Source organism: Acanthisitta chloris, unplaced genomic scaffold, assembly GCF_000695815.1.
Source record: "Acanthisitta chloris isolate BGI_N310 unplaced genomic scaffold, ASM69581v1 scaffold29134, whole genome shotgun sequence".
Lineage (NCBI taxonomy): Eukaryota > Metazoa > Chordata > Aves > Passeriformes > Acanthisittidae > Acanthisitta > Acanthisitta chloris.
The window spans coordinates 4,220-32,151 of NW_008670358.1; the positions used below are offsets into that span (position 1 = coordinate 4,220).

General features: G+C 41.7%; 1 protein-coding gene across 1 annotated transcript in view; it reads right to left on the minus strand.

Annotated features, from left to right (window-relative positions):
* Window positions 1-19,675: 19,675 nt before the first annotated feature.
* LOC103801246 (organic solute transporter subunit alpha-like) overlaps window positions 19,676-27,932 on the minus strand; it is a gene marked incomplete at its 5' end in the record, with an annotated part of 8,597 nt that continues 340 nt past the window's right edge. Inside the window, 7 exons of the mRNA XM_009073655.1 lie at window positions 19,676-19,863; window positions 20,317-20,422; window positions 21,817-21,963; window positions 22,858-22,969; window positions 26,335-26,516; window positions 26,878-26,885; window positions 27,166-27,171. Of these exons, the coding sequence (XP_009071903.1) occupies window positions 19,676-19,863; window positions 20,317-20,422; window positions 21,817-21,963; window positions 22,858-22,969; window positions 26,335-26,516; window positions 26,878-26,885; window positions 27,166-27,171 (749 nt within the window). The remainder of the gene's footprint in view (window positions 19,864-20,316; window positions 20,423-21,816; window positions 21,964-22,857; window positions 22,970-26,334; window positions 26,517-26,877; window positions 26,886-27,165; window positions 27,172-27,932) is intronic.

Sequence of the window (27,932 nt, forward strand, 5' to 3'; positions counted from 1 at the left end):
TTTCCTAAACTTCAAAAAGGATCTGGTTTTATTTTTAAGAATTTATCACTCCCTAGTTTTTGTGCACTCACATGAGTAAGTTTGGAAGGACTGTTACCCATAATGGTCAGAAGATTGGTAGTTATTGCTTTTGGGAATGCACATGGAGTTAGATTCCATTACTATCATAGTCAACATTTTCAGCCATTCTTGCCTATTTCCCAAGAAAATAAAGTTTCTTTACCAGTTTTCTTTTGTCAGCAAAAGCTAGTAGTCATTGTATTTAGTGTTCCTCATCCTAGTTAGTTGACCAGCAAAGTTTAGCAGTTCTAAAGGAGCCATCAGGGACTATCAAAAAATGCATTCAGCAAATCTTAGAGTTAGGAAGTTACAGAAATTTTTCACTGTCTTTGTAAATTAAAATACTATAGCTTGGCAAAGTGTTTGTAATTAGCTGGCTGAGATGTGCTGGGGATTTTAGATCATGCACCTCATAACACTTTGTACCACAGAGCTATCCTCAGTAATTTGCTTGCATAGAAGATTTGTTTTCCATGCACTCAGATTTTTGGAAAGAAACTTCTAGTTTTGTCTGAAAACCACAATCTCACAGGAAGTTGTTCCCATCTATGCTGGTACCTGACACCCTATCTAGCAGGCTGGAAGACTGGAGAAGCAGGTTTCCCAGGACTTTCATGCCCCAGCCCTCACAGCTCTGCCATATAGGCTGTCCTGAGACTGGGTTTTCCCTGCAGCTCTTAAGGTGAGAACTCAAGATTCCAGGAAACACCATAGTTTTTATAGAAACATCAACACATTCCTTGAGAATCCACCAATTTCATGGGATTCCTTAAATAAAAGCACATAAAAGTTCAGTTCCAGAACCAGCTGGAAAGAAGAGCTGTCAATGCTTGTTATTGTGGAGCTTTCTGAATGTTAAAAATCTTTCAGAGAGAAATTCCTGCTCCTGAGCTGCACTTTCCAGAGGTATCTGTGTGCCAAGAGACAAATTAATAAAAAGATTCTGAGTCCAAATACCTACTTTGTAATGAGTTATCAGCCATTTTCATCTCAAAAACAAAACCAAAAAAAAGCAAAACTCAATGAAAAAACATATTAGGGAAGCACAATTTTCTGATTGCCTCCTCTCCAAGATTTTGGCAGTAGAACATGGATCAAGAAGAGCTTCTGTTCCAATTGCTGCTCTGTCCTCAGAGGAGGCAGTGATACACTTTGTTCCTCTGCATCGATCAGTCTCCTTTTCACCCCATTATGATATTTTGTTGTCTCTCATGCACCAAGTGCTAGAAGTTTTATAATTCAGTATCATATCAAGTGCTTTTCTGAAATCAATAATAATTACACACACTAGAATGCCTTTATATAACACACATGAGATTACTGTGGGTTTGGGTCTCAGATCTGTCTGACCTAATATGTTTTATTAACCTGCAGTTCTTACCGGTCATTGGGCTTTTTCACTCTATAGATTTACACATGAATTGCTGTTTTTTTAGTCTTAACTTGAGCCCATGGAAAGTTTAAACTAATCATTGTAGTTTCACCAATTTCTCTGTTAAAAACACTTTCCTGCATATGTTCAAACAATAAGCTTTTATTATTCCTATTTTCCTATATTTCTGTTATTTAGTACTGATTTGAAATTGCACAGTAAAGAAACTGAACTGTTTTACATAGCACAAGTTAAACATAATATTTAGCCTTTTTGTGACATCCTGGACTTCAAATATACACCTATTGCTGATACTGCTGTTTGCTAGATTTCCTGTAAACAACAGTACATATTTTGCTTGATTTTTTTAAACAGTTTGCACACTGTATCTTGTAGACTGATCTAGATGAGAAAGTAGGCAAACACTGTGGTTATGGCTATGTACGCTGCCAAAAAATGAGCCCTAAGTATTACTTCCAGCAGATGAAGTTCTGCAAGGCAAAAGAAAAGAAAATAATCATTAAAGGAAAATTGGGTCTCCTCACTAGTACAGGAAAGCTTTTTTCTGGCAGGTATTGTGCAGCTATCCTTGCATCATGACCCTAGTTTCCAGTTCCTCCTAACAGTAGAGAGTCACATCAGGGTGTAAGTGGTTGCTCAAGACCAGTGCCAGACAAGAATCCATTGTAATTTGTCTTTACATACACAGTCCAAGAGAGAAGTAAGTGCATCACATTTTTTTGATATATCCATGCCTCTGATCCTGGTAAATGTGGTAGGCCTCAATTCAGGCTTCCAGGCTGCTGCCAACAGCTTGTGGCTTCTCTGGGAGTACCATTTGGCAAAATATCCTGGGTCTCTATACAGAGCCTCCTCAAAAATGATGGCTGGAAAATACTGTAATTTAGCAACATGAACAAACAAATAGTTTATTGACCTGTTCTACGTACAAAACATAATACACAGCTTGTTTTGCAAATTATTCTGGTGATCTGCGGGAAAGCATAGCCTAAGAGCTTCATGAGTTGGAAGAAAATTTTTAACTCAGTGTTTGCTTGTAGATGAGTCCTTTGAGATAGCAGGAGTCATAAAATGCCCTTCTTAGGTGAAAAATGGATTCTGTGCAGAGACCTGACAATCTGGAAGTTTTACTTTCTCCACATTGCAACATTACCCAGGCCTACACATTTGTTGTAGGAGGGATTAGTTTTGAAAGATTAGAGATGGATATGGATATGGATGTGGACATGGGGGATAATGGAATTACTGACAGTCCAAAGTCATCTTTACACTTCATTAAGCAACCGAATGCTAAACATGAGGTTGTCATGCCCAAATGAGTAACAACATTTCCACATTCATGTAGTTTAATGCCTTTCTTCTCAGCTGAGGCTGGGAATGGTGTGTGATGGACACACTGAAAAGCAAAATGAAGAGCACAGGCCATTTTTATTATTTAAGGTTACCAGATGCTTGCCTTTAGAATCCATTTTCAGTTGTGTTCAGTACATATTCACCATCTCTTAACCACTTGACCAGTATTGACTTCTTGTAGTTTGATGTTACACATGCATAATGAATAGGAATCAAATATAAGATGACTTTTATAAGTGGACAGGGGTGGAGAAGCAGCCCTGGAGCCCCTCTGCTACTAAAAATCAAACTTTTCCATGCAAACCCAATACACCTGCCATATATACTGATATCACAGAGGTTTTTTATCCTTCTGGTAAAATGCAGACATTCCAGTCAATCTTTATGATTTGATGTAGGTTCACATAGAGACAAAGACAAATGTGAGGCACACCTGTGTAAGAACGTGCACTTGCAGTATGTGGGAGAGCAGAGCACTTACAGTGTTCGGCTCCATACATCATGGTATTCTGCCTTGCCACGCTGAACAAATCAAAGGAGCTCCTAAGAATAGTATTCATTATATATAAAAACAGCTTAAGACACCTAAACAATTGTAAGGAAGGTAGGAAGCTGAGCCAGCTCTGAGGAAGAATCTGCAGCCTGGTGCCGGCCAAAAGCCACTCAGCTGTTTTGCTAATGCTCAGGTTTATGGCTTGAAGGGCGCCCAGCAGGCAATGGCTCTAGATAAGCCAGTCCTGAGTTGTCATGGCATGCTGTATCCAGCACCTGGACTTTGCAATGCCACCTAATTTTGAACCTCGGGTCCAAAAAGCAGAAAGTATAGTGGCGACTATTGACCTTGCCACAAGAACCTCAACCACAGTGAAGGGCTGTCCCACCTCCCCTTCTCCCTTTCCCAGGAATGTCTCCTTGGCCTGCTGAGGGCACAAACCCCACCTCAGGCTGTGCCAGTTTAGGGAGTTAATCTGCAGAAGGGGAGAAATGGTCCTACTTAGCTACTCCTCATCCAAACAGAGAAGAGAAGAAGTTACAGATCCTCTCCAGAGCTGTGAAGGAAGCAGGGGGATAGTAGAGCCACTCCTTTCAGCATGAGATGTTCTGCTCTGTTGTAGGGTCTCATCTACTGTAACTATAGCAGTAGGTTTCTGGTTCTTTGATGCAGACATCAGGTGGGAGTTACTGAAATCAGCAAACTGTAAAGCAGATTTAGGAATGTGACACCAGTTACTGCTTTCAAAGTTAGGGTGACTTCTACTGAAAAGTGGCATGGTCTTTTCCAGCAGCTACCACCTAAATTGCCTTCTCTTGAGAAGGGTACAGGTATATTATGATAAATCCTTTTGGGAGACACTACCTCTCATTACAAGGCAGCACCAAGACTAATCCTGTACCAATCAAGATTTTCACTGAACTGATTAGAAAACCTTTATTGCCCAGTAAGACAATCATGACAAGTACACATCCATTTTAAAAACAAACATAAACAAACAACCTTTGTAATCTTATGACTGTAAACACTTGTTTTATTGAACGATTTACATTCTTCCTACGGAGCAACACAACTATTGACCAAAGAGTCACTCATTTAGTCAGAAAGGCAAACATTGGCATTGCCAGGAGAAAGAAGAGCTTTATAGCCTTTAAATCAGCAAAATATAACTGCACCTCCTGCTACCTTTCCAACGGGCAGTGTAGCAGAAGTGGATTTTAGCCACCACTCTCTGGTATTGCAGTGGGAACATCCAGTTGCTAGGGAGCTCAGACTAGTGATTCTTCATAAGAAGACTACAGTGATTACCCCAAACAAATAAGAGAACTAAAACTGAAAAATCTCCGTGTTATTGCCAAATACAATGTTATTTTAAAAATCAGCTGAATGTAACTGCAGATAAAAGCAGACTGGGTGGGGCAGGGAGCACCTTATCAACACATATTTGGAGGACTTGGCTTGAGAGCAGCCCAGAGTGGTCCAGCTCTGGTGTTTGTGCTATCAGAGCAGACTTACTGCAAGCTCCATTCTTTGTTAAAGGAGGCACTTAAAATCAGATACAATGGTTTTGTTTTGCTTTAATCATTAATCAAAGGCAAATAAAACACAGTGAAGGAAAGCAAATGCGCACACCATCGCACAAATACAAGCAGGTATTTGAAACACAGGCCAGGTTACCATGGCTAACTCTGGGGAATGGCAGTAGGGGAAAAAGAGGAGAGGAGCTTGGAAGACAAAAATTTGCTTTCAATGGGGAATTGCATTTACAGCAAAGATGCCTGAGTTTTTACTTCACATGAGCAAAAAATATCATAGTCACTGCTTCACATCTTACAGTATGGGTCTAGATTGTTTGAGCTGTGAGGTTTTAGACATGCTTATGCTGGAAACATTTCTGAAACTGTCTCCCCAAGTCTCTTCCCTTCAGTAGGCACTAATTCTCCTGTGTCACTGCAGTCTAGCTTACTCAGTGATATATTGCTCCAAACTTGTTTTATTTGCAAAGAGTATGTCAGCACCAAAGGCAAACCTCTCTGGCAAGGCTGACAATGCAGTCCTTTGAAAAAAAAAAGGGATTTGACAAGGAAGGAGGGAGTCCAGGCTGGTTTCCCACTCAGATTCTTACTTTGCAAGTGTTTTTATAACCATCAGTCCCGAAAACTGAAAGTGAGATCCAAAAGAATTAGGAAGGGGGAGAGAAAACAGGTTGTTTCATTGATTGCTAGATTTGTAGATTGTGGCTGTTAGTAAAAATGACAGCACCTCCAGTCACTGGGATACGGGCTCAAAGCCTATTAATGCACGACAAGTAACATGCTTTGGGGATATGAAAAGAGAAAAATCACAATGTGAGATTTAAATCCTAGTTTCTACTTTGAAAGCTGCTGTTTCAAGAGGGAGAAGTCCAATACTCCCCATTCACATGCTAATTCACTTGTTTCAACAAACTAGTGTTCTCCTTCACCTCTTCACATTAGCATAAAATGAGGAGCTTGAATCTGCATTTCTCAAAAGACAACTAGGTTTCAAAATTTCCAGAATGCAACTGCTTGGGGATGGTTCATGCATGCTAAATGCCAGAGCATTGTAAATGCAATACTCACTTGCCTCCTGCACCCAGAATGTAATTTCCATTTTTATTTTAATCGCTAGTGATCCATTGTTCCAAGTTCCTTTAAGTAAATGTCCCCCACTGCTGCCCATAGCTTCTGCAGAAACAATTTTGAATATTTTGCAGGCAAAAATAGCAGAAGTGTTGAAATTTATGCCGTTCCTCTCCAGAGTAGATGACTGATGAAATGCATATATCCAAGCCTGTGAAAATATGAGCCAGAAATAAATAGCAAATGAGATTATCCTTATATTGATTTTTCTGCGCTACATTCTGATTAACCAGCAAATCAAGGATTTTTTTTCCAGCTGCTCCACCAAGATCATGTTCTTCATTCTCCATATGTGTGGCTTCTGATATTTAAGTGCTGCTTTTATTTATCAGATACCTGAGGGCTTTTCTGCTCTGCTATCCAAAAATCTTGGTCTTCTTCCTATCTGTCTGAACTTTCAAATGGTGGATTCTAATATTGCCTTTTTTCTCCTCAAGAGATTCAACCACAAAATTTGTTGCTCAGATCATTTACAGCCCATTTTGATACCAGCAGTATGCTGAAAGCATTCTGGAGCATGTGGTCCTTCTTCAGGTTTAACACAATGCCCAGGACAAGGTGTCTGAGCCTGTGGGACATTTTCTATCACTAGAGGATTTTTTCAGAAATCAGAACTAGTGTGTTTATCCGATAGACTATCTGATATAATCCATGGTGAGTTCAAGCACTTTGTTAGTGCTGTTATGATGACCTGTCTAGCCTGAGTTTCATGACAGTACCAAAATATCCAGAGCTAGTAGTCTAACCTGTCCTAATCATAACTGAAAACCCTTCAGTTTTTAATGAGAAGTATGACACCAGCCTAGGTGTTGTGACTGAGAGCAATATTGTGCCTTTACCTTTGTTCTGGTGGGAATGTGCAGCTAACTTTCAAATGCTAAACAGCAGCCCAGATGTTCAGCTGCCTGTGACCCAAGGCTTGCTTTTGTGATAGCACAGCTGTAATGCCTTGCCTGACTTTTGCTTAGAAAGTTGTTGTTCAGCTGCAAGAAAGGGTGGAAGCTAAAGCCAAGTCAAAGTTCACAGGCAGAAGTGAAATTGTAGAGGCAGTAATGGTTAGCTGGAAAATACTGAGAAGGGGAGAAAGTTGCAACACCCCCAGCAAGAAGGCAGAGACTCAGAGGACAACAACTTGGCCAAACAAGGGATCATGATCCTCTCCAAAGAGACATGGAAAACTTCCTCTCCTGACCAACACCTGCCTTCCTGGTAATACTTAGCTAAAGTAGCCTCCACTTAAGCCATAGTTAATGCTAGAGCAATACTGAGCTGAGTAGCTCTTAGTTGTTGCTGTGTACTATATGCATTAGTTGATACAAACTGTTGCTGTGTGGTTTTAAACCTTGTGGTCTTTTGGTGTGGTAGAAGGGGCCCAAGGAAAAATGACCTATTGAGAAAAGGTTGCAGGCATGAGCACTGCTCTCTCCCTCCTCTCCTGCTTCATTTATTCTTGCCACACAGTTGGACTTCAAGGCCTGAAGTTACCGGATACACCTACTAGACTGGACATCACTAGGTAGTATTGCTGTCTAACAGAAGGGGTTGCTGTGAAGAATTTTTTTTCCATGAGTATGTGGCATCAGCAGGCTCTCTCTATCCATATTTAAAGAGAGGCTAAACCAGGACATTACATTCTGACAGTGCTTCTTTAACCAGAAGAAGGAAGGAATAGGCTCTCACTAGAGGGCACATTGAGCTTGGGTTTTATACATCCTATTCCAAACCAGAATGATAAGGTGAAAACCAGCAAGGTTTAAAACAGCTACCATGTCTGACTGAATTCTCCCAGATGGCAAATTGCAGCATGCCTTTAAAATGCTTCAGACCATAGGCAGCACAGCCTATGGGGTAGGGGAGGAGGTTGTGTTACTTCTCTGTATGAAATTCAATTTTTCCTGTGTCTGGTACTATTTCCATCCACATTGCAGAAGAAATCCCTGGGACAGTCAAATCCCTGGGACAGTCATGACTGGGACTTCATACAGGGGCAAGGAGAAAGGAGGAAAGAAAAATATTGCATGGTAGGCACATTCTCAGTAATCAATGGCAAAATTCTCTAAAAGCTTTAATTTAGAGGAAACATACAGTAAAGAGATTGCTGATGAACAAATTCAAGGACTGCTTCCAAATGATGACTGGGGGAAATTTCACAGTAAGCATCAGGAACAGTATCTCCGTGTACATTTGGCCAAGTGGAATGCACCATAGAGCTCTGTAGAGTGCAGTGGTTTGCTTTGAGGACTTGATATCTCCTTTGTTCACGTTTTGGACTAGCTGTAGACTGGTCTCATGGGCTGGGGCAGCCTGCTGGCAGCTGAGAGGTGCTAGGTGCACTCCTAGAGCACATCTCTCCCTGTTGCTTCCAGCAATAGACATTCTGCCAGAGTGCTCAGAGATCAGCCCCCTGGGCAGCCCAAGGCATCATTAGAAACACGACTAGGGGATTTGCTTCATTCATCCTAATCCAATTTAAAACATTACTGTAGACTCATCCAGTCTGACAAGCTGTAAAATCCATCCCTAAGGAGTTGTTTGCTTTGTCCCAGGCAGGGGGTGGACTTCAACAAAAGCTGGAAAAACAGCCCAAGTTCCCGGCACGGAGCCTCCACCTGGAGGGCAGGGTTCAAGGGCTTCATGTACCATTGACTCTTGTGTTGGCAAGGCTGAAAGTCTGAGCAAAATCTGCAACAGGAGTAATTTCCCTGACTTTGCGATTAGCGACACAGACATGTGCTGTACAGTAAAGGAGATGCAGTGCCCACCTGGCAGGAGTAGTACAGTAGGATCTGAGCAAGAGCTGAGACTGCTGTGCCGCCCATCACTTAGTTTGATTTACATTTTTCCTCTACAGGGATGGTTTGAAGGTAAGCAAGTTTTGATTCTTAACTGTTTATGCTATTGGTACTGGTGATAGCACCATTCAGTTCTAATAAGTAAATATTTTTGGAACTGTAAGTAAAAAATGATGAAAGGGATACAAATACTCTGTAAAAATTGTTCTTTCAAATCAGTACCCATGCATTATTTCCCCCAAAATGAATCACAGATCCCCTAACCTTCCAGCTGTGTGACCGCTGCTGGAGTGGCAACCAGGGTATAACACTTTTTGCAGACATTCCTCAAAGCAGCTGAAACAAGACATCCTCGAAAATGAAAGACCTAAAGAGAGCAAGGCTATAACCAAAGGCAAAGAAATTGAGCTTTGAGTGCTAATAATAAATTGCAAACTTAGCAGTGAAGGCAGGAAACTGCAATAAAAGTACAATACACACCAAATGAGACTGCGCATCGAAGGATTCCCTGTATCCCGTGGGAAAGCTGTGGGTACCCCAGGCAGCTGAGCCGCGCACTGAGTGGTTTAAGTGTGCCATCTAGTGACTCAGCACAGCCCCGGGCAGCTCACGCCTGGCGGCGAAATTCCTGGCGCTTCTGTTCTTCACAACATCTGGTTAACAACCCAGATGTTAGGCCGAATGCCTCAGTCCGCAGATGCTGGTAGTCTGGGTATTGGAGAAGGTAGGAGGGAGTGGGTTCAGCCTTTAAAGACTAATTATCCTTGAGTGGAGTCACTGAGTGTTCATCAGTGGTAGTGGCTCTGTAGTCTGTGAAATAACTCCCTTATCCTGTGGGTGCTGCAGTCAGTTCCTCATCTGTGAAGAAATGTGGTGGGGGAGGGGGTGTGGAGGTGTGACACACCATTATTTTATCATATACCTTTTTTTTTCCTTTCTAACCACAGTGAGGAATTATCTCAAATACAGTGATTTTTACTTCATGAGCAGAATAAATTTCCTTCTCAAGGTATAGTACTGAAGACCCTGGAGAGACTGTAGAATAAAAATAAATTAAATGGGAATGAACTGTGTTTCCCAGGATAGCAAAAGAGGCTGGGGTTTGTGTTTGGGCCATCCCAGCGATGGTGTGCTGGAACCTCAGAGGCTGAGGCTGCTGGGGAATGGCAGCTGCAATCCTTGGTGACTGGCCATGGTACCTCCCCTTCCCGTGTTCTGTTAGGCACTTCTGCACAGGCAAGTTGAAAAGCTAAACATGTTAGCTGCAAAAAAACCCCAAATAATCAAGTTGATTTAGCACTTACTGATGTATAGAACCACCAAATATTAGACCAAACAGGTTTTCCCTGGGGACATGCACAATACAGATGTTAGACATCAAGGAAGAAAAAAAAGGCAGCATTTTACTCATTGAGAGCACTGTGGGGAATGCTAACACATTTTCTGCAATAAATATTTTATTTTTCTGATAATTACTTTCACAATTTTAAAAATTCACATCTGTCATAATATGTCCTTTGTTGTGTCCTAGAAAAGCAAGATGGGTGTTGATTCTCTGAAAACAAGTATTATTTGAAAGACAGTACAGTGTAGAATACAGACCCAGTGTTCTTCTACCTGCAATATAGGACAAACAGGAAGAGATACAAGAGGCAGGGGAACACCACATTGCACATATTTGCCATTTTCAACCATTGCCAATAGCTGGAAAAGAGAAATCCCTGCAAGTGGCTCAGGGATGGGGATAGCTATTACACAGGAAAATCACTGTATTTGAGATAATTCCTCACTATGGTTAGAAAGGAATAAAAAAAAGGAATATGATAAAATAATTGTGTCATGTGATTTTAAAGAAAAACCAAACAGCCTTAGTCACACTTGTCTCACCTCTCCTTAGGAGAGGCTTTCAACAGAGATTGCTTACTCACGTGGAAGAAAAGTATCAGTAGCAAGTCTTGTCTCAGCTACAACTGTTTACTGAGAGGATTTGCCATAGTGTCAGGGAAATCTGTTTAGCCTGTTGGTGGAAATCCAGCTTGAGGATGGGATAAGGTCAGTAATATTAGCCAAACCCTTTAAAACTAATTAAATCCTATTAAACTAATAAAGGATTCAGATCACTTCCTCAAAAAGAGCCATTCAAAGGGTGGGCTTAAGTCTAGAAAATTAAGAATGATAAATCCAAATTAAATTCTTTTAATCTCTCTCCATTTATCAACATTCTTTTCCTTCAGGGTGAGACAGGCTAAAAATTATGATGGGGTGCTGGGGCAAGACTAGCACTGCCTCTTCTTTAACATTACAAAAGCAGTTCAGAATCCCATTACAGTCATTACAAGGAAAACTTCATTCATTTGCTAGGGATCTGTGAATGCAGTTTTATTGAAGCTGTAGCTGAGAGCATGAAATGTGAGGGCTTGATCATTAGGCCCAAGCCAGAGTTGACTTATAGATGAATCCTGACCATCTCGTAGTTGTGCTGCTGAGGTACACTGATATAGATATAGATTTAGCAAGCTCTTTATGTTAGCTGCTGTTATGAATGAACAAGCTGCTTGTCATATTTTGGGGAATTTGGACTGATAACTTTCACATGGTCTTGTGCCAAAGAGGCAGCAAGGCCATGCAGCTATCTGCAAAATACTTTAGGAAACTCCACCAACCACGTCCTGGGCTCTGACCAAGCCTGGCCTTTGGTGGTCAGAGGAGAATACCACCAGGGGTTTTCTGCATCAAACCAAAGCAAACACAGGTTATTTTTAGCTTATTGATTTAGTCCATAAATGCTGGACCCTCTTGCAGTGACTTTGGATGCCTCACCTATGAATAGGACTTCACACACTGCGTAGGACTTCCCAATTGCCAGGAAAAGTTCTCAAACACTCACTGCAACCAGGGGCTCCCCAGCCACTGTGGGTCTGGGTGATGATAAAGTATTTGGGCAGTTGGTGATGTATTTTTCTTAAACACTCTTCTTTTTTGTATGTAGTAATGATTAGGTGCATTACTTTGCTCATTTTATTTATAGTCTGTGCTGCTTTAATTAGGGCTTTGCAAGCTAACCATAAAGGTAATTTTATTTTTCGTTTTCCTTTGTTTTAAACATCAATAGTAAAATAAGCTTATTCTTTTCCTTGGTGTCTGTGTCACTTCTGTCATCCCCGTCGACTGGCAGAACAGGGCACCATAGGACAGAAGCAAGACTCACCCAAGAGCTGGTTTCTTATGCCACCTGCCTGCTGTCTTGGAACATGATGAGCTGTGTTGGCTGTTCAAGAGGTGGAGGATCTGATCAAAACATGGACCTTGTGCCTTTCCAAGGGATGCTGTCTGCTGGGCCAACACTTAATGGGTCAGTTTATATTAAAAGCAAAGAATGGCTCGATAAACCTGATGGTGATTTGGAAATTTCAGTGTAAAAGTTCTACTCAAATATTTTTTTTGTGTTGGCTCAGGTGGAAATAACTCCCCTGAAACCTTCATTTGACACTGTTAACTTAGTGTAAATATGTTACTTCTTATGACTTTAATACCAGCTTTACATGTCACTCAGTTGAATCTGTGCAAGTGGTTTAAAATAGAGAAGCAATAGGAGGGATTTGTGTGTGTGTGCACACTGGGAGAGTCACCAAGAGTTAATAATTTTTTAATTATTTTTTCACAGTACTACTGGGTGGCAAAGTAATTTACATTTGACATCCACAATTTGCTGGTAAGAGACCAACTATCATTAAGCTCATTACTATTTTTAAGAGACTACTATTAGCTTCCAGAAGCTGGATGGTTTTCTGACACATAATTATATTAAGAGCAAAGACCATCTTACCCTCAGAGCTACTTACTTGAAGGCTCAGGGCTGCCTTGGGTCCTCAGCAGGTAGCTAACATCCCACAAGGGACTTTGTCAGACATCTCCCATTTAGGTGGTAAGGGCTGTTCTTCCCTAGGTGGTCTGCAGGCAGCAGACTGTGATCTTTGGGCCTCTGAGAAGAGAATTTCAAAGTGGGGAGGGCACATGAAAGAAGAGGATGCCTAGTAGAAAGCAGTGCATAACCAAAAGGATAAGAGAAGAATAAAGAAACTGTTGGTTGAGCTTTATTTCCTTAACATTATCCACAGGCAGGCAACAGGCAGGACTTAGTCTGGCAAATGACCTAAGGGCTTTGCTCTTCCTTGCTTAGGCAGTGTGAGTTCTTCAGCAGCTCCCAAGGCAGCTGGCACTGCAGAAGGAATTATATCTGAGTTGCCAGGTGTGTCTTTTGTAACACAATAGCTGCTCAGTAAGAACCGGAGTGAAATGGCCAATGGGGTTTTTTGTGAAATAAGGGTTACTTGACCAGAGCTTGAAATTTGATCCTCTTTGGAAGGAAAAGATAAGGTCCATGGGGAAAATAAATAGCTTCTGAAAAGTAAGCAATTCTCTCCAATCAAAATCATTAATTTTAATGTATTAGCCCCTCTCACTCCCTTGCTCATACTCTTTTCTGCATTACCTATGAGCCAACGAAGGGGATGCTCCATGTAAGAGAGGACAAAGAAGATTCTTACAGAGCTCTTGGAATTTTGCTTAGGAGACATTGTCTATAACCAAAGCAACCAGTTCAGGTGTCAACAATTTCTTCTGAAGCACAGAAGCCACAGCAGCTGATGTCGTGAACAAAAGCAGGCACGTGAACAGAAACAGACAATAGAAAAAGAGATATGAGAATCTCAGCCCAGAATTCCACAAGCAAGAGTAGTTCATAAGCAACAAGCTATAAAAAGAAAAACTGACCAAGAAAAGGAATCATTGTCAGCAAATCCACACCACCTGTGTGTAGCATTTCTGGCAGCATGAATGCTACTTTGTGGGTATGGATACAAATCAGAAATGCTTCCTCTGTGAAAGAAAAAAAAGCAAACTATTTATATTCATCCAAAAAATGCATTGAGAAGACAAAGCTCCAAACAATTATGGTACTGGAAGTGTTCAAAACAGCTAACCTAAATCAGATACACTAATCAAGTCAGAGAATTCCCAAGTGCTGACTCACGTGTGCCTGAAACACATCTCAGTGCAAACAGTTGCCATAGATATCTGTGGACATGCAAGAAAACAGAGCAGCCCAGAAAGAGCCACATTTCCATCCTAGGGCTTTGTACAGCAGCCTCCCTGCCTAGAGGATGATGCTTGACAATGCTTTGGAAGATCAGATGCCGTTTAAAGCTTTTCTGCCTCTGCTGGTTTGCTTTCCTTGTGGGAGGCTCTGCTTGGAGATTTTAGGGGTTTCAAGGCAATGCTGTGATAAAGGACATCGAAAAGCCTCATGTGCTAGTCATGGGCAAGTGCAGTTTACGTGTCACACTCTGTCACTGCACCTGTGGCCGAAACTGGACTGCTACTAAGCTACCTGCTCACGTGGAGAGAGCTCTTCTCCTGGTCTGTAGCTGTCACATCACACCCTTCTTGTCAATAAGCCCAGCACACTCACACAGCTGCACTAACAACACCCTTGGGTGGAGTTGGCTGCCGGAGGTTAAATCACTCCTGTCCCTTGCAAGCTTCACGGTGACAGGTCACTAATGCTCTGTGTTGTATTAGTGCCATGCTCTAAACTGTGAAGATAGCATCATTTACCAGGAAAAATCCATGGTTTAGAGCAGCTAGTGTTATCTAACAACACACTGAAGCAGTGACCATCAGGGTTATATCAACAACTGAAACCTTAAGATAGAAAATTTGTTTGCATTTTCCAAGTACATTTTTTTCTCCCATGTACACATTTACTTTCCTAATTAATTGTCCTATCTGGATATCCTTTCTTTCTAAATACTACAGGGCATTCACATTCCTAGGAATGCCTTGAACATGGCTCCCCTAGGAATGTGCATTTTAAAGTTTGTAGAACTCAGGCTAAAGCCCTAATCAGTCTATGGTCTCCTTTCAGGAATAATAGAAACAAGTAGTTTAGGGAAAACCTACTTTGGCAGGAAGGTGAAGAAAGAAATACAGCACTTTTCAAAATAAAAAAATTACTCATAGCCCTGGAAGATAACGGTTCAATTTTTCAAAATTAACATAAAAGTACATCTCTGCAGAGAGTCAATCTAAAGAAATACTAGAACACTCTACACAGCAGATACTAATACTGAAAGGATAGTAACAGAGCTCTGGGGAAACTAAGCTCACCATTTCCATGCCAGTGAAATGTCTTTCTACCATTAGCCTTTACATAGGTTTTTATGTTATACCATGTGTTAATTATTTCCAAATCACAAGTGCAAACACTCACCCTGATTGGAAAATTAGCAGATTTCAAACTCAGGTAATTTCCCCCTAATGAGGAACTTGTTGAACTGAATTTAACAATTAGCTCACACCCTTTGCTGGCTGGGTGTGGGAAGGCTACAAGGAGAGACAGAAAATCAAAACTCACCTTTTTCAGCAATTTGCAATAAAGAATTGATATAAATTTAGAAGTTGTTTCTATGCTATTTCTAGTTCCTCCTTTGATTCTGAAGGCAGTGATTTTCACAGGGTGATAGAGGAGAAGGGGCTGCCTATACTGAATAGTTCACCCTTGTTTTGTCACCTTCCTCCTCTGTGTCACTTCATTTGGGTGCCTATTGCTGCAGACCAAGCCTCTGCAAAATGGATTTCACAGCTTAAAGGAGTTAAACCTTTGATTTATTGGTCAATATATGCAACATGTAGGTAGAGCTAACAGGCTAATGTGCTCACCACCCCGATAAGGCACCTGAGGAGCCACGGCTGGCTGGGCTACCTTCAGTCAAGAGGGGAAGGGTTGGCTTCTGTGGCCAACTTGGAAAGGGCTGATTGTTGACATTGCTCAGCTGCCATTCTTTACCTACTTGGTTTTCTTTCCGTAGGATTTGATGTGCTTTTTGTGTTGTTTTTTCTTGTTGAGAACCCTTGAGCTGCTAATTATCCATTTGTCAACACTCTGCCCTTTGCCAACAATCTTAACTTTCTCCTTATGGCTCTGCTCTGCAGAATGTCTTGCAGTGCTTCTTCACAGCTTAGAAGTTCTCCCAGATGTCTGAACCAATTTCAGTTTGTATCAAAACTGCTCCTTAGTTCCCAGATGGCATCTGTGAGCTGATACCTGAATCTCTTAGAGGGGAAACTGACACTTTTCAGCTGCTAAATTGCATTAAGGGAAGCAAAAGTAATTTTATCCTACTGTTAGTTCTCTACATATGCTGTGACCCTTCCTGCATCATGGATGTCCAAAATATTGCCAAAATTTGTCTGAGTTCTCTCACAAAAAACGTAGAAGTTACTCAATAAAACCTTCTTCCCATTTTTCAATGCACTTTCTGAAGTAGATTTTTATTTTCCTTGTTTGAAGAGCAATAAAGAATATTCTGAGACTTCAAGCTGCCTTAGAAGCACACCAGCTGCTGGATTATTTGGCAGTAAGTGGCATCAGTATAGGTGTAACAAACCTGTTTTGAATGTTAAGAAATGGTAATGAATGGAGAAATGGAAAAAAAAAAAAGAATATTCTGCAAAAATAGATTGTGAATGCTTTCAATGTGCTGCCTTGATTGTCTTCATGTTGTCAGCCAGCACAATGTAGAGACATTTTAATAGGAACTGGGATTTTGAAAAGTAAGCAATGAAGATTTTGTGGCTGCACAGTGATCTGTGGGGAGTTATGCTAAGCTGTGACTTAGCAGAGAAAATTAGCCCAAGATATTCTGCCTGCTTTCTCTTGCAAGTCAACAAAACCAAGGTTTGTTCTTCACACCAATTCCACAACCAGCAAAGAGGTGCTCTGATCTGGAGCTCTTACTAGAATGAGGTCATGAAAGCTGAAAGCAACTAATTTTATTTCTCTGTTGGGCTTCTTTGGGTGTGAAGTCATTAGGCCTTTGCTGCTGAGACACGTGAAACACAAAGGCCTGACGAGCTTGCCACTGGAAGTAGGTCTGGGGGGAGACATCTCTTCAAGGTTCCAGCACCTCCCATACTGCAGCCAACAGGAGCTCACACCATGGTCTTCTTTAAGAGGAGGGATTCTGTTAGTGCTGCTTTAAAAACAATAGCTCAAAGGACAGATGGAAAAGAGCACTGAGCAGCTTCTGTTTGCTAACCCATTCCTGCAACATTACAAGGTGCTAGAGAGTTCATTCAAGGTGAAGGGAGTTCATTCTCCCACCTCCTGTGTGGGTCGTTCATGTTACATCCCCTACACTACACTGCTGGAGACTTCATGGTCAGTGTTCACCCTCCTGCCTGCATCTTTAGCACATGAGCACCCAAAACATGCAACTCATCTTTTCCTGTGTTCTCATGAATTGATTCCAAATGCCTGAAGTCTCTCGGCCCTCAATCACACACCTCTGTGTATGCTTATCTTTCTGTTTACTGTTGTTAATCACAAAAGACACTGATAAAATTACCTTTACCCTTCCTCACGATAGTCCCAAGCAAATACGGCATAAAGGTTATGCACTCACCTTAACACTCATTACTTTACACCAGCTGTGTAAAATCAGTTGTGAAATTTATCTTCTTGCTTTTGTTAACCGTTTTCAAACACTTCAATTACAAACAGGTAATTGAAAGTGAATTTTTTTCACTGACCTGAAAGGGATCGTTATCAGAACTGGGACTGGAGGAATTTCCGGCTTTCTGTTTAGTTTTTCCATACTCAGACTGACTAAGGTCCAGCTTGGAGGTGGTGATTTGCAGTGTTTTCATTTCAAGAGTGCCTGAGTGCTGCTGCACCTCAGTTAGGCAGGCTACAGCTATTGGTCTGAGCCAGAGGAGGGCAAGAAATTCTTAATTTAAAAAAAAAAATTGTAACAATAAGACCCACACTTTCTGCTGCATTTACATAAGCTGTAACTCAGGAAAGCTCTTAGGCATGTAGTTAAGAATACATGTGTCTAATTTTGCTCTGGAAAGGTTTCTGTGTAAGTAAGTGATGTTTAATGAGATCTCTGTGACTGTACATAGCAAAGAGATTTGCTGCCAAATCTGATGTCTGCTTGACAATCACCACAGTACTTTTTATTGCTGAAATATGTTAGATGAAGGTCACAACTAGTATTAAACATCTATCCAAAAACAGAACAGCTAGTGATACCTGTGGCTAAATCAGGCCCACACTGACGTTTACGAGACATCTTTAACGGGCACTCCAGAAACACCAGACCAACGGTGATGAGTGAAGGCTCTTGCTGTGCTCCAGCAGCTGCCTTCTCTGGACCTACACAGACCACCACTTCTCCATACACTCCATCTGTTTTTGAATGCACTTTCCATTCCATCTGCTTTTTCCATGCCACAGACCCCACCCACCAAGGCATGTCCCTTGCAGAACCACTACAGAAAACACCAAGATGCCTTACCAATTCAAAATATTTTATTTTCCAATTTTAACTCTGATTGAACGCACAGCCAACCATCCCCAATGCCATCATGAAATTCAGTATTGCTCTGCAATGGATGTGCCTGTGGCCTAGATCACACCAATATAAAGCAACATAATGTTAAAATACATTAAGAAGATTTCTCATGTTAAGAATATGTTAGCTGATCCCAGTTAATTCTAATGCACACACTCTAATGCAGAGTGAAAATTTTCACATACATTATTTTTCAAGAGAAAAACGCAGATTCTCTCAAATTAAAGCAATTCAAGAATCTGTATTAATTTCCCAGACTGCCTGCTTAGAAAAAAAAGATGAAATATAAAAATTGCATCAACCACTTCAAAACAGAAAATAATTCAAGTTTTCTGCTATAATGGAATCCTTCAATTGTTAAAGAAAACATTATTTCTGCCCTCAATCAGAAAGAAGAAAACACTCTGTTTAATTCAGCCCTATTTTCTATAGACTCATAAGATTTGTGCTCTGGACCCTTCGGCAGCTCCATTGCCCTTCTCTGGACACACTCCAGCACCTCAATGTCTTTCTTGGAGTGGGGGGCCCGGAACTGAACACAGGACTCGAGGTGTGGCCTCACCAGTGCTGAGTACAAGGGCACAGTCACTGCTTTGGTCCTGCTGGCCCCACTGCCTCTGACACAGGCCAGGATGTCAGTGCCTTTTTGGTCACCTAGACATGCTGCTGTCTCATGTTCAGCCACTGTTGACCAGCACCCCCAATATTCCTTTCAGTCGTTCTCCTCAACAGACACTGTTAGTACAAGGATCCTGAGTGTCATTATTCTCATTTTCCAAGCAGAGAACCAAAGCACCACATAACATCACAGACTCTTACTTTCCTTTTCCAGGTCAGTGACAGAGAACCTGTGATCCCTAGGAAGAACATCTGCCAATGGCATATTTACAAACAGTAACTCTGTATTTACCAATTTAGGAGGTGAATTGCCAAGGAATGTAAAAGATCTTGGCCTAAAGAGACTATAATTTTTGTAGGTGAAGAGCCCACACAGGTTTGGGAATTTCAGAACAAACAGCAGAATTAGTTATGATGAGCTTGTAACATAGAGTGAGAGATGATCCATTGCAGTGGAGGAAGGATGGGAAAATGCTGTGTTGGACATATGACAGCAATCCAGGGAGAAACAAGATTTTTTTAGTCAAAAAAGGATGAACAAGAATGACTCTACACTAACTCATAGCCATTCTAATAGCTAAAAAACAAAACTAAAATAAAATCACATAGTGAGACAGTTTGGCTACCATCAAGTGCTCAGTAACAGCATAAAAGTACATAGTATAAAATCTTGCAGAATTACATGATATGAAAACACCACATCATATAAACATCTCTGGAGAATAAACGGAGTTATCTTCTTATTGGTCCTTCCAGTACTACAGCTCACAGGCATTTACATCAGAAGTTGTTCCAACATGGACAGTAGCTATTCGTGGTGCAAGAATATACAAGTTCCTGGAGCTGAGCTTCTAGGTCCTGCAGAACAGGAGCACAGAGGGCTTCTAAACCTTTGGCAATCCACCTTCAACCACTGCACCATTCAGGGTAATCTTAGGACTCTGCTTCTTGTCCCCTGCTTCTTCAGCCGGACACTCCGGAGGGTCTAGGTCATGGTATTTTCTCCGATAGACCATTCTTGAGATTACAGTTATCAGAAACATTTCCATGATGAGGAGCTGCTGGGCTATATCTAAACACAAAAAAAAAAAAAAAAAAAAAAGGAGGCAAAGAAAAGCCCCAAAAATGGGAAAATGACTATCAGACACAAAATGAATACTTGTCTTACAAACTTTACCATCCTGTTCCCATAACAGAGTGTCTCTGACACAGCAATAACATCAGTTACAGAATTCCAGCGTTATCCATCAAGAAGCATCCAAACACAAGAGATTTCACAGAAATTGTGCATGTTGATTTTTTCCTCTCATTTCTGATTCCAGTTCTTCTCAGTATCAAGTTTTTCCCTAAGACTATGACAGCTATAAAATGTTTGTTCTTGCTTTTTAAGTAAAAACAGAGATGCTCCAAAAACTATATGATCCCAGGAAATTAGTATTTTGGGAAAACACAAGATATTGCAGTCAGCAACACTTAGCTGGCACCTTTATTAGTAAATGAAGAGCATTCTTCCCCAAAAACTTACATGATCCTCTTGCTGTAGAGGAGAGTGGTGGAGCACAGGGAATGATTTTTTGTGTGGCCAACATGTTGATAATAGCAGTCTGCAGGTGGTTCAGAATTACAATAAACTGCACCAGGAAGAGAAAACAAATGCCTTAGCTACCAGAAAAGAGTTTATAGTTCACACAACAATTCTGCTTTCATAGCAGAACCTCTTTTGCCTCATTCCTCCTCTTTTGCCCTCCCTCTCCTCCCATATACCAGCAGGCTGCCTGCCATTCTGAAGGAGTCATCTTAAAGTCAGGATGATACTGTTCTGAATATCAATATTAAATTAAACCTGGACTTGAAGAGTTTCTTCTCAGCCCTTCATTTGGGAGGTGCAATACACACAGACCTCTCAGCTGGGATTTCAAGTAGTATTGAGCCCTGAATAACAGGAAACAATGTTTTTAAAATTGTCTGTTAATTTGCCCTATGAGCTTATGTTCTCCCTTTAATGGAGAAAGCATTCAAAGGACATTTTTTTGTTGTCTCCTCCTTTTGCCACAGCAGGGAGACATCGTGGTCCCAAAGCTATATGAGATTGGCTTCTTTGCCAGAAGGTGTGAAGGACTTTTCGCAGCTTGAGTTCAGCAACCATCACTTGAGCATCATATTACTTGCTATTCACTGAGCCAAGCCTTTGCTGCTGTGGAGATATCACAGTGTCTCTCTAGCTGCTGGTGTAACTGCCTGGATATAAACCCTTACATTATCAGAGTTGGCCATCTTAAACCTGAATCCACCCTAACACAGCTTTGCAGGTGTGACTGTCCTGTTTATTGCCTTTATAAATGCTTAATAATTTACCTGACAGAGACCTTAGTGCACCAGCCTCTCTCTATGTCCTGTTGAAGAGGATGCATATCCAAGGATTCTGCTGTACTCTTTTCAGGGTGATGTGGAGAGGGTGGCCCCGTCCCTGGGCTTTTTCAAGCTAACCTATCTGGTTCTGTTCCTTACTATTTAATGTTTCTCAGCCAGTATTTTCATTACCATCTAACTCTGAAGTGCAGAATGGCCAACAAAAATACCATCAAAACAGAATATTGTGGCATGCTGAAACAGTTCAAACAACAGCCACCCACACAACGCAATACATCCTCTCCCACGTTTCAGGAGCACACACCAGCATTTTAACGTGGCAGTTCAGGATGCCATATCTACAAAGCTTCCTTCAAGCCCCACAGAAGGTGCTGTTTTGATTTCAGTGGCTTAAAGATAAATGGATTTTACGTGGCTTTCACATCTTCAGCACTCCTGAGAGACCAGAGGTAAATTGGCTCAAGATGAAACTGAACAGCAGCCAAGGAGAGTGCTTCAAAGGGATGCAGCTTTAATCAGGTAAAAATACATCTTTGCACAGAGTATTTAATGGGGAAAAACTACTGTAACTTTTGAATCAAGGACCAAGAGCTAGAGAGACAGTGTTGTATTAGCAGTTAAGATAAATTCTTACCAGAAACATTAAACTTCTCACCTGATAAAGAGCAAACTTTGGGATAATCTTCTTACAGGCAAGGAGAATCCTAACTTTTCGAAACATGATTCCAACTGCCCACAGAGCAATAAGGGTGAGAACACCAATGAAGCAGCTAATCCATATCGCAGGTCCTTTGGGAGATAACTGAGAAGCAAATCAAGCAGACCCTTACTTTGCATATTACTGTTTCCAGGGGGAAGGTGTGAACCGAATGATACAGACGTTAAAACCCTTGTTTCTATCCCCATGAAAGCTGGTGGCAGCAGCAGTTGCTGGGTTTTGTATGGGGAAACTGCACAGTACTAGCTGGACCATTAGCACATGGTCCCATCAAGGAGGCACCACCACAGAAATCTGTTCAGCCTGGAAGGTACCAAGTGACACAACCCCAAAATCTGACCCCAGCCGCACCTGGCAATGCTCAGCAGCTCATGAGAGCATATTCAGCATGACATCTTTGAAGGATCATTTATTTACTACCATGAAACCACACCAAAAAAAACCCCAGTATTACTTTTAATCTGAGTTATCCAAGAAGTGCAAAATTGCTATCAGATACAGACTTCTCCATCATCTTGCAGATTTCATGGTACAAAGCAGAGGTACAGTACTATCTTTTCTACTTTGCACAGATACAAAAATCACCATGATTTAAAAAAAAACTTAGAATTAGGGTTCCTGTTTACATGCCAGTACATACACTTGTTTATTAAAGCTGTACCTTATAAAACACAGGGCAGGTACATCCCACAGGGCAACTTGAAGTCCTGCTATTCTAACCATACAAGCTAGGGAATGTATTGGAGCATAATCTGATGCCCAACACACCCTAATGCCCAGTTTCTTTCCTAGAGAAGCCAGGAAATGGTGAGTCTAGGGGAAGACAGAAATTATGAGCTTCAGGGACTCAAAAGAATACAGTAATGACTCACTTGAAAGTGCTCCCAGATTTCACAGTTTAGTTGAAGGCTAAGATAGTAACATCAGCCCTAAAACTTATGGTTTTGTGGTTCATCTCTGATTAAAATATTTACTTACATTGTAAAGGACGTAATTCCCATTAGTCCAAAGCACTATTGATAAAAATATAAGCACGGGTCGTAAGACAGCAAACTGAAAGGTGCCAAGCTTCAGCCAAAAGAGGGTTCTCCTGGCCAAAAAATAATGATAAAAAAATTCAGATAGGCCAAGATCTTATTAGCAAACTTAATAACATTTTTTGGACACTGTCAGCTGCAAAACTTTTCCACTCCTGTAGCATGTGGCTAAAATCTTGGGGAGGAACAGCTTCAAGATTAGAAAATATTTCCAAGAATTGCCCAGTGTTTATTTAATAAAGTCTCTACAAAAATAGTACTTTTCCTGCTCTGCAGCAATTACATACTAACCAAAGCTGGGGAAAGTGTTCTGCCCTGAAGCTAACCACAGAGCCAGTAGCAGCATAACCAGTTTCTGAACAATAATGCCATTTGCTCTTGCCTTGCTGCGTTACTCTTTCAGTTGTCTGATGAAATTGGGCAAATCAGCATTCCTGTTCAGACACTTCCTGGTCCTGTGGTAGATCAAGAAAGGGAATCATACAGACAGAGGTGAAAGGACTGGTAGTTTTTCAATGCATCATGAATAGTGCCATAAAAGCATCTGGTTTTTCTCCTCTGCAGTCTAACAGAAGAAAGGAACTCTCTTTCACTTGACAAACTGCACAAGGCCAGCAGGACAGCTCAGGGTTTCCTCACTTCTGCCTGTACAAACTGGGTCCAGATCACAGCCTGTGCACAGTAACCTGGTCAACCAGTACTACAGGCCACCAGAAAACTGTGATGAGTTTTGGACCCCTCATTTTAAAAAGGACATCAAGGCACTGGAACGAGTCCAGTGAAGGGCAACAAGGCTCATAAAAGGCCTAGAACATGTCATATGAGGAACAGCTGATGGAATTGGGTTTATCTAGCCTTGAGAAGAGGCAGCTCAGGGGTGACCTCATTGCGCTCCACAGCCTCCCAAAAGGGGTTGTAGAGAGGTGGGGGTTGGTCTCTCCTGCCAGGCCTGCAGTGAGAGGACTAGAAGAAATGGCTTTAAGCTGAGACAGAGGAGATTCAGATTAGGTATTAGAAAAACATGTTCACTGTTAGGGTGCTCAGGCATTGGGATAAGTCGCCCAGGGAAATGGTGGAATCACCATCCTTGGTGATTTTTAAGAGGTGTCTGAATCAGGCACTGGGTGATATGGTTTAGTGGTTTAGGGGTTACAGCAGTAGTGCTAGGTGGATGGTTGGATTTGATGATCTTAAAGGTCTCTTCCAACCCTGATGATCCTATGATTCTGTGAAAGGGGCAGATGACCTTTCTAACAGAGGGCATGAAAGCTGACTAACCTGAACTCTCCTTCAGTCTTCACAGGACAAGCCACAGCTGCTACAGCTGCCTCATGTTTTAGTCTGTTCCTGTATATTATTTCCCATATTGTCAATGTTTTCCTCACTGTAGCTCCTCGGGCCCTTGCAACTGCCATCAGAGATACCTCAGCAGACAACAGGCTGCATTTAGTATGCTACAGGATATAGTCATGAACCAGGAAATATAGGAGTTGCTCAATGAATATAGCTAACAACCACAGGATTATGAACAGCACAAACACATGTGGAAAGCCCTGCAGCTGTCAGCCACTTAGTGTGTGCCTTTTCAAAGATTTACTCTTCCCCAAGGGCTTTAAGAAATATGACAAACAGTGCAGTCACTGCAACACCATGAGTTGTTTCTCTTCTCAACACGGGTCTATCTTGCTTGACCATCAGATTCCTTCTACCACATCTCTCCCCACTGCATGGCTTGTTACTTTGCCTCATCTGTACCTTGTTATTTTTCCCAGGACTGCTTGAAGGTCTATGTTTTTTAGAAGAATAAATCCCTCCCTGAGATTAGCAAACTGTTTCCCCATAAGATACCTGTGGGAGGAACATAAGACTGACCTTTCTGTGGTATAGCTTGCTCATATTTTTAAAATAAAAGTACCCTGAAATGGGAAAAGGCTAGAGGTTAGAAGCAGAGAGCAAATGGGTTTGCCAGTACTACCGACACCAGAGAAGGAGGCCTAAGCTCTCTGCAGAGCAAAAAGCCTTTCTGATAAACAGACAGCTGCTCTTCCTCCCAGCAGTAGTAGGCACTATCTAGAGACTGCAAAGAGTTCATGCTAGCTAACATCATCCTGCATAAGCTGTCACTGGGCTGACCAACAGCAGGGCATAGGAGAGGATCCTCTCTTAACTCCCAGTTACTACAGCCATACAGAGGGTGACAGACACAGGAAGAAAATCAAAGGTACATTTTTCACTTGGTTTCCTACTTCTTCTTGGTTCCCCTTGCATGTAAATATTTAGTATTACTCCGTTAAAATAAAACGATGGAAAAACGAGTTTAAATTCTAATACCAAGTGAGGCAGTTTAAGAAAGAATTATTACAATAAAAAATGTGATTTCTTAAAACAAATCTGAAGCCACTACACTGCATTCTGTTTGACACTTTCCTTTAACCAGATCATAAAGTCCCCAAGGTCCCTCTGACACTAATGTTCAGGCCCTCATAGAAAAGTCTCTGTCTTGCACATTCAGTCCTTCAGATTTTGCTTATAATGAGAGAAACAGTCTCATACTCTGTGCCAGCAGGAAAGCCTTGGGCTTTTCCTTTGCCGTGAGGCTTCCAGGCTGTGGAGGGATGTGTAACATTTTCTTTTTGCCTCACCAAGTCCCCAAGGTCCCTCTGACACTAATGTTCAGGCCCTCATAGAAAAGTCTCTGTCTTGCACATTCAGTCCTTCAGATTTTGCTTATAATGAGAGAAACAGTCTCATACTCTGTGCCAGCAGGAAAGCCTTGGGCTTTTCCTTTGCCGTGAGGCTTCCAGGCTGTGGAGGGATGTGTAACATTTTCTTTTTGCCTCACCAGACGATGCCCTCTCATACTCTGTGCCAGCAGGAAACCCTTGGGCTTTTCCTTTGCCATGAGGCTTCCAGGCTGTGGAGGGGTGTGTAACATTTTCTTTTTGCCTCACCAGACGATGCCATCTCATTGAGATCCAAGCTTTCCAGGAATTACACCTACTTTTTGTTCTAAAATTTATTTTAATCTGAAGTAGTTTTAAAGTCAAAAGCTGAATGAAACATTTCCGTTCTATCAAAGCAAGAAAAATCTTCTATAAAGATTTGCCTCAATTTGACAATTCTGCTTGTGAAAAAGAAAACAATTTGAAGACATTTATTCCGTTTTGGAATGAAAGAAAACTGAAGTTTCAATTATTAGGTTTCCTAGAGTAGAAATTCCTCCTCCTACACACCTCTGCATTGTAGAAATGAAATAAATTAGTGGTGGTGTGTAGCCCCAAAGTGATGCTGCTGTTTAAAAGAGCTTGAGACTGACTTTCGGGAAGCAGGGAGGCCCTTTGCTGTAAGCCTGGCCTTGCCAAGTGGGCTGAATTCCAGCAGCCGTTTTCAAGCTGGGAAATCTTAAAGGGCAACTCACCTAGTGATGGGCACACGAGGGAGGCAAAGGCAACAGCAGCAGCAGGGACCAGTGCTGATGGTGAAGTGAGCGTTTTCAAACCGCCTGAGGAGCATCTTTTTACCTCCGCACTCTTTAATCATCATCATCAGGAACTTGTGGATAACTATGGCAAAAAATCTAGGAGAGGAAGAAAATTCCAGCTTGAACTTGCCCGTGTGTCTCTCGTACGCCTGTGCAGGCCAGTGCTGCCTTCTGTCCAGGGTTTTTACAGCCTTTGATTTGCAATCAACAAAAATTCTAGTGCTCTCTGTGAGAAACCTTCCATCACCTTGGCAGACCAGAATGGCCCTAACCTCACTGAAAGAGGAGTAAACTGAGGCACAGAGCAGCTGTGGAATTTCCCGAAGCCCCACTGGTGGCTGGTGGCAGTCAGTATTAAAGCACAGGCTTTTCTGGCCCAAGTCATTATGGCTGTATTTTTCTGTAAGTTATCTAGTCCTGACTGGCCCAAACTTTTTGAGAACAAGTCCTCTTCCTCCTCAAACACAGCTTCCAACCAACAAACATGGCTAGGTTCATATATATAGATATCAACAAATGTGCTGGTCCAGTCAGGGTGTGGTTCCTCTGCAGCCAGAGCTGATCCCATCACAGACTGCTGCAACTCCACCTCTCCCTCCTTCCTCAGGTGCACATTCTCAACCCTTCCCAGGAACTATGGATTGTGCAACCAAACTGATTCACAGAAATCTAACCTCACCAAGTCAAAGAGGTCCTCTTCTGCTGCACTGCCTGCAGCTTGGGCAAGGGAGGAGGTAGAATTCAAACATTCTTGAAGTGCCACACGACTGGATCCTTGAAAGTTTCTGGCAATCTGCACTACCTGCACAAATTGCTGCATGCCAGCAGTTCCCTGCTACTGTGTTTTCCCTGCTTTTTCATTCTTCTCTTTAGTAAATGCAGTGTGACATGAGGTGAGGCTACTCATGAAAGAGTCTGTGACAGTGTCTTGCTGTGCCTTCCAAAATCATCCCAAAATTAACTGAGCAGTGCTCATGGCTATGACATCCCCCCACCAGTTTCTGCCCACCAGGTCTGTGCCATCACATCCAGAAATCAGGGACCACATCTCTCCCTTCTTCCCTGTGCATGCCAGAGCTGTCATGATTATATAGAAAGTGCTTTTATCAGGACAACTGTGGAACATTTTTACATTGATATACTCATCGGAGGTTCACTTGCCACCATTAATAATAGACTTCCACAGCTCATCATTAGTAAAAGTGCAGGGAAGAAGTCACAGGTCAGAATCTCATTCCACATGACATGCAGAGAGAGGAAGACAGAGTTCTGCTTCAAAGCAACTGTCAATCCAAGGGATCAATTACATGCAAGTCACAGATCCTTCATACTGACGTTCCCACACTAGGGCACTGTATCACTGGGAACTGCTTCAGCATTTTCCACCTCCCAGAAAAGAGCTGCCAAGAGATTTCAACTCAAACAAAAAATTACTAAATTGTGAAATTTACAAAATGACTGTGTTACCAGGAGCAGCAGATGTTTAAAGTGAAGAAATTCAGGGTTTGGGGCAACATCTAGAAACAATGAGGACA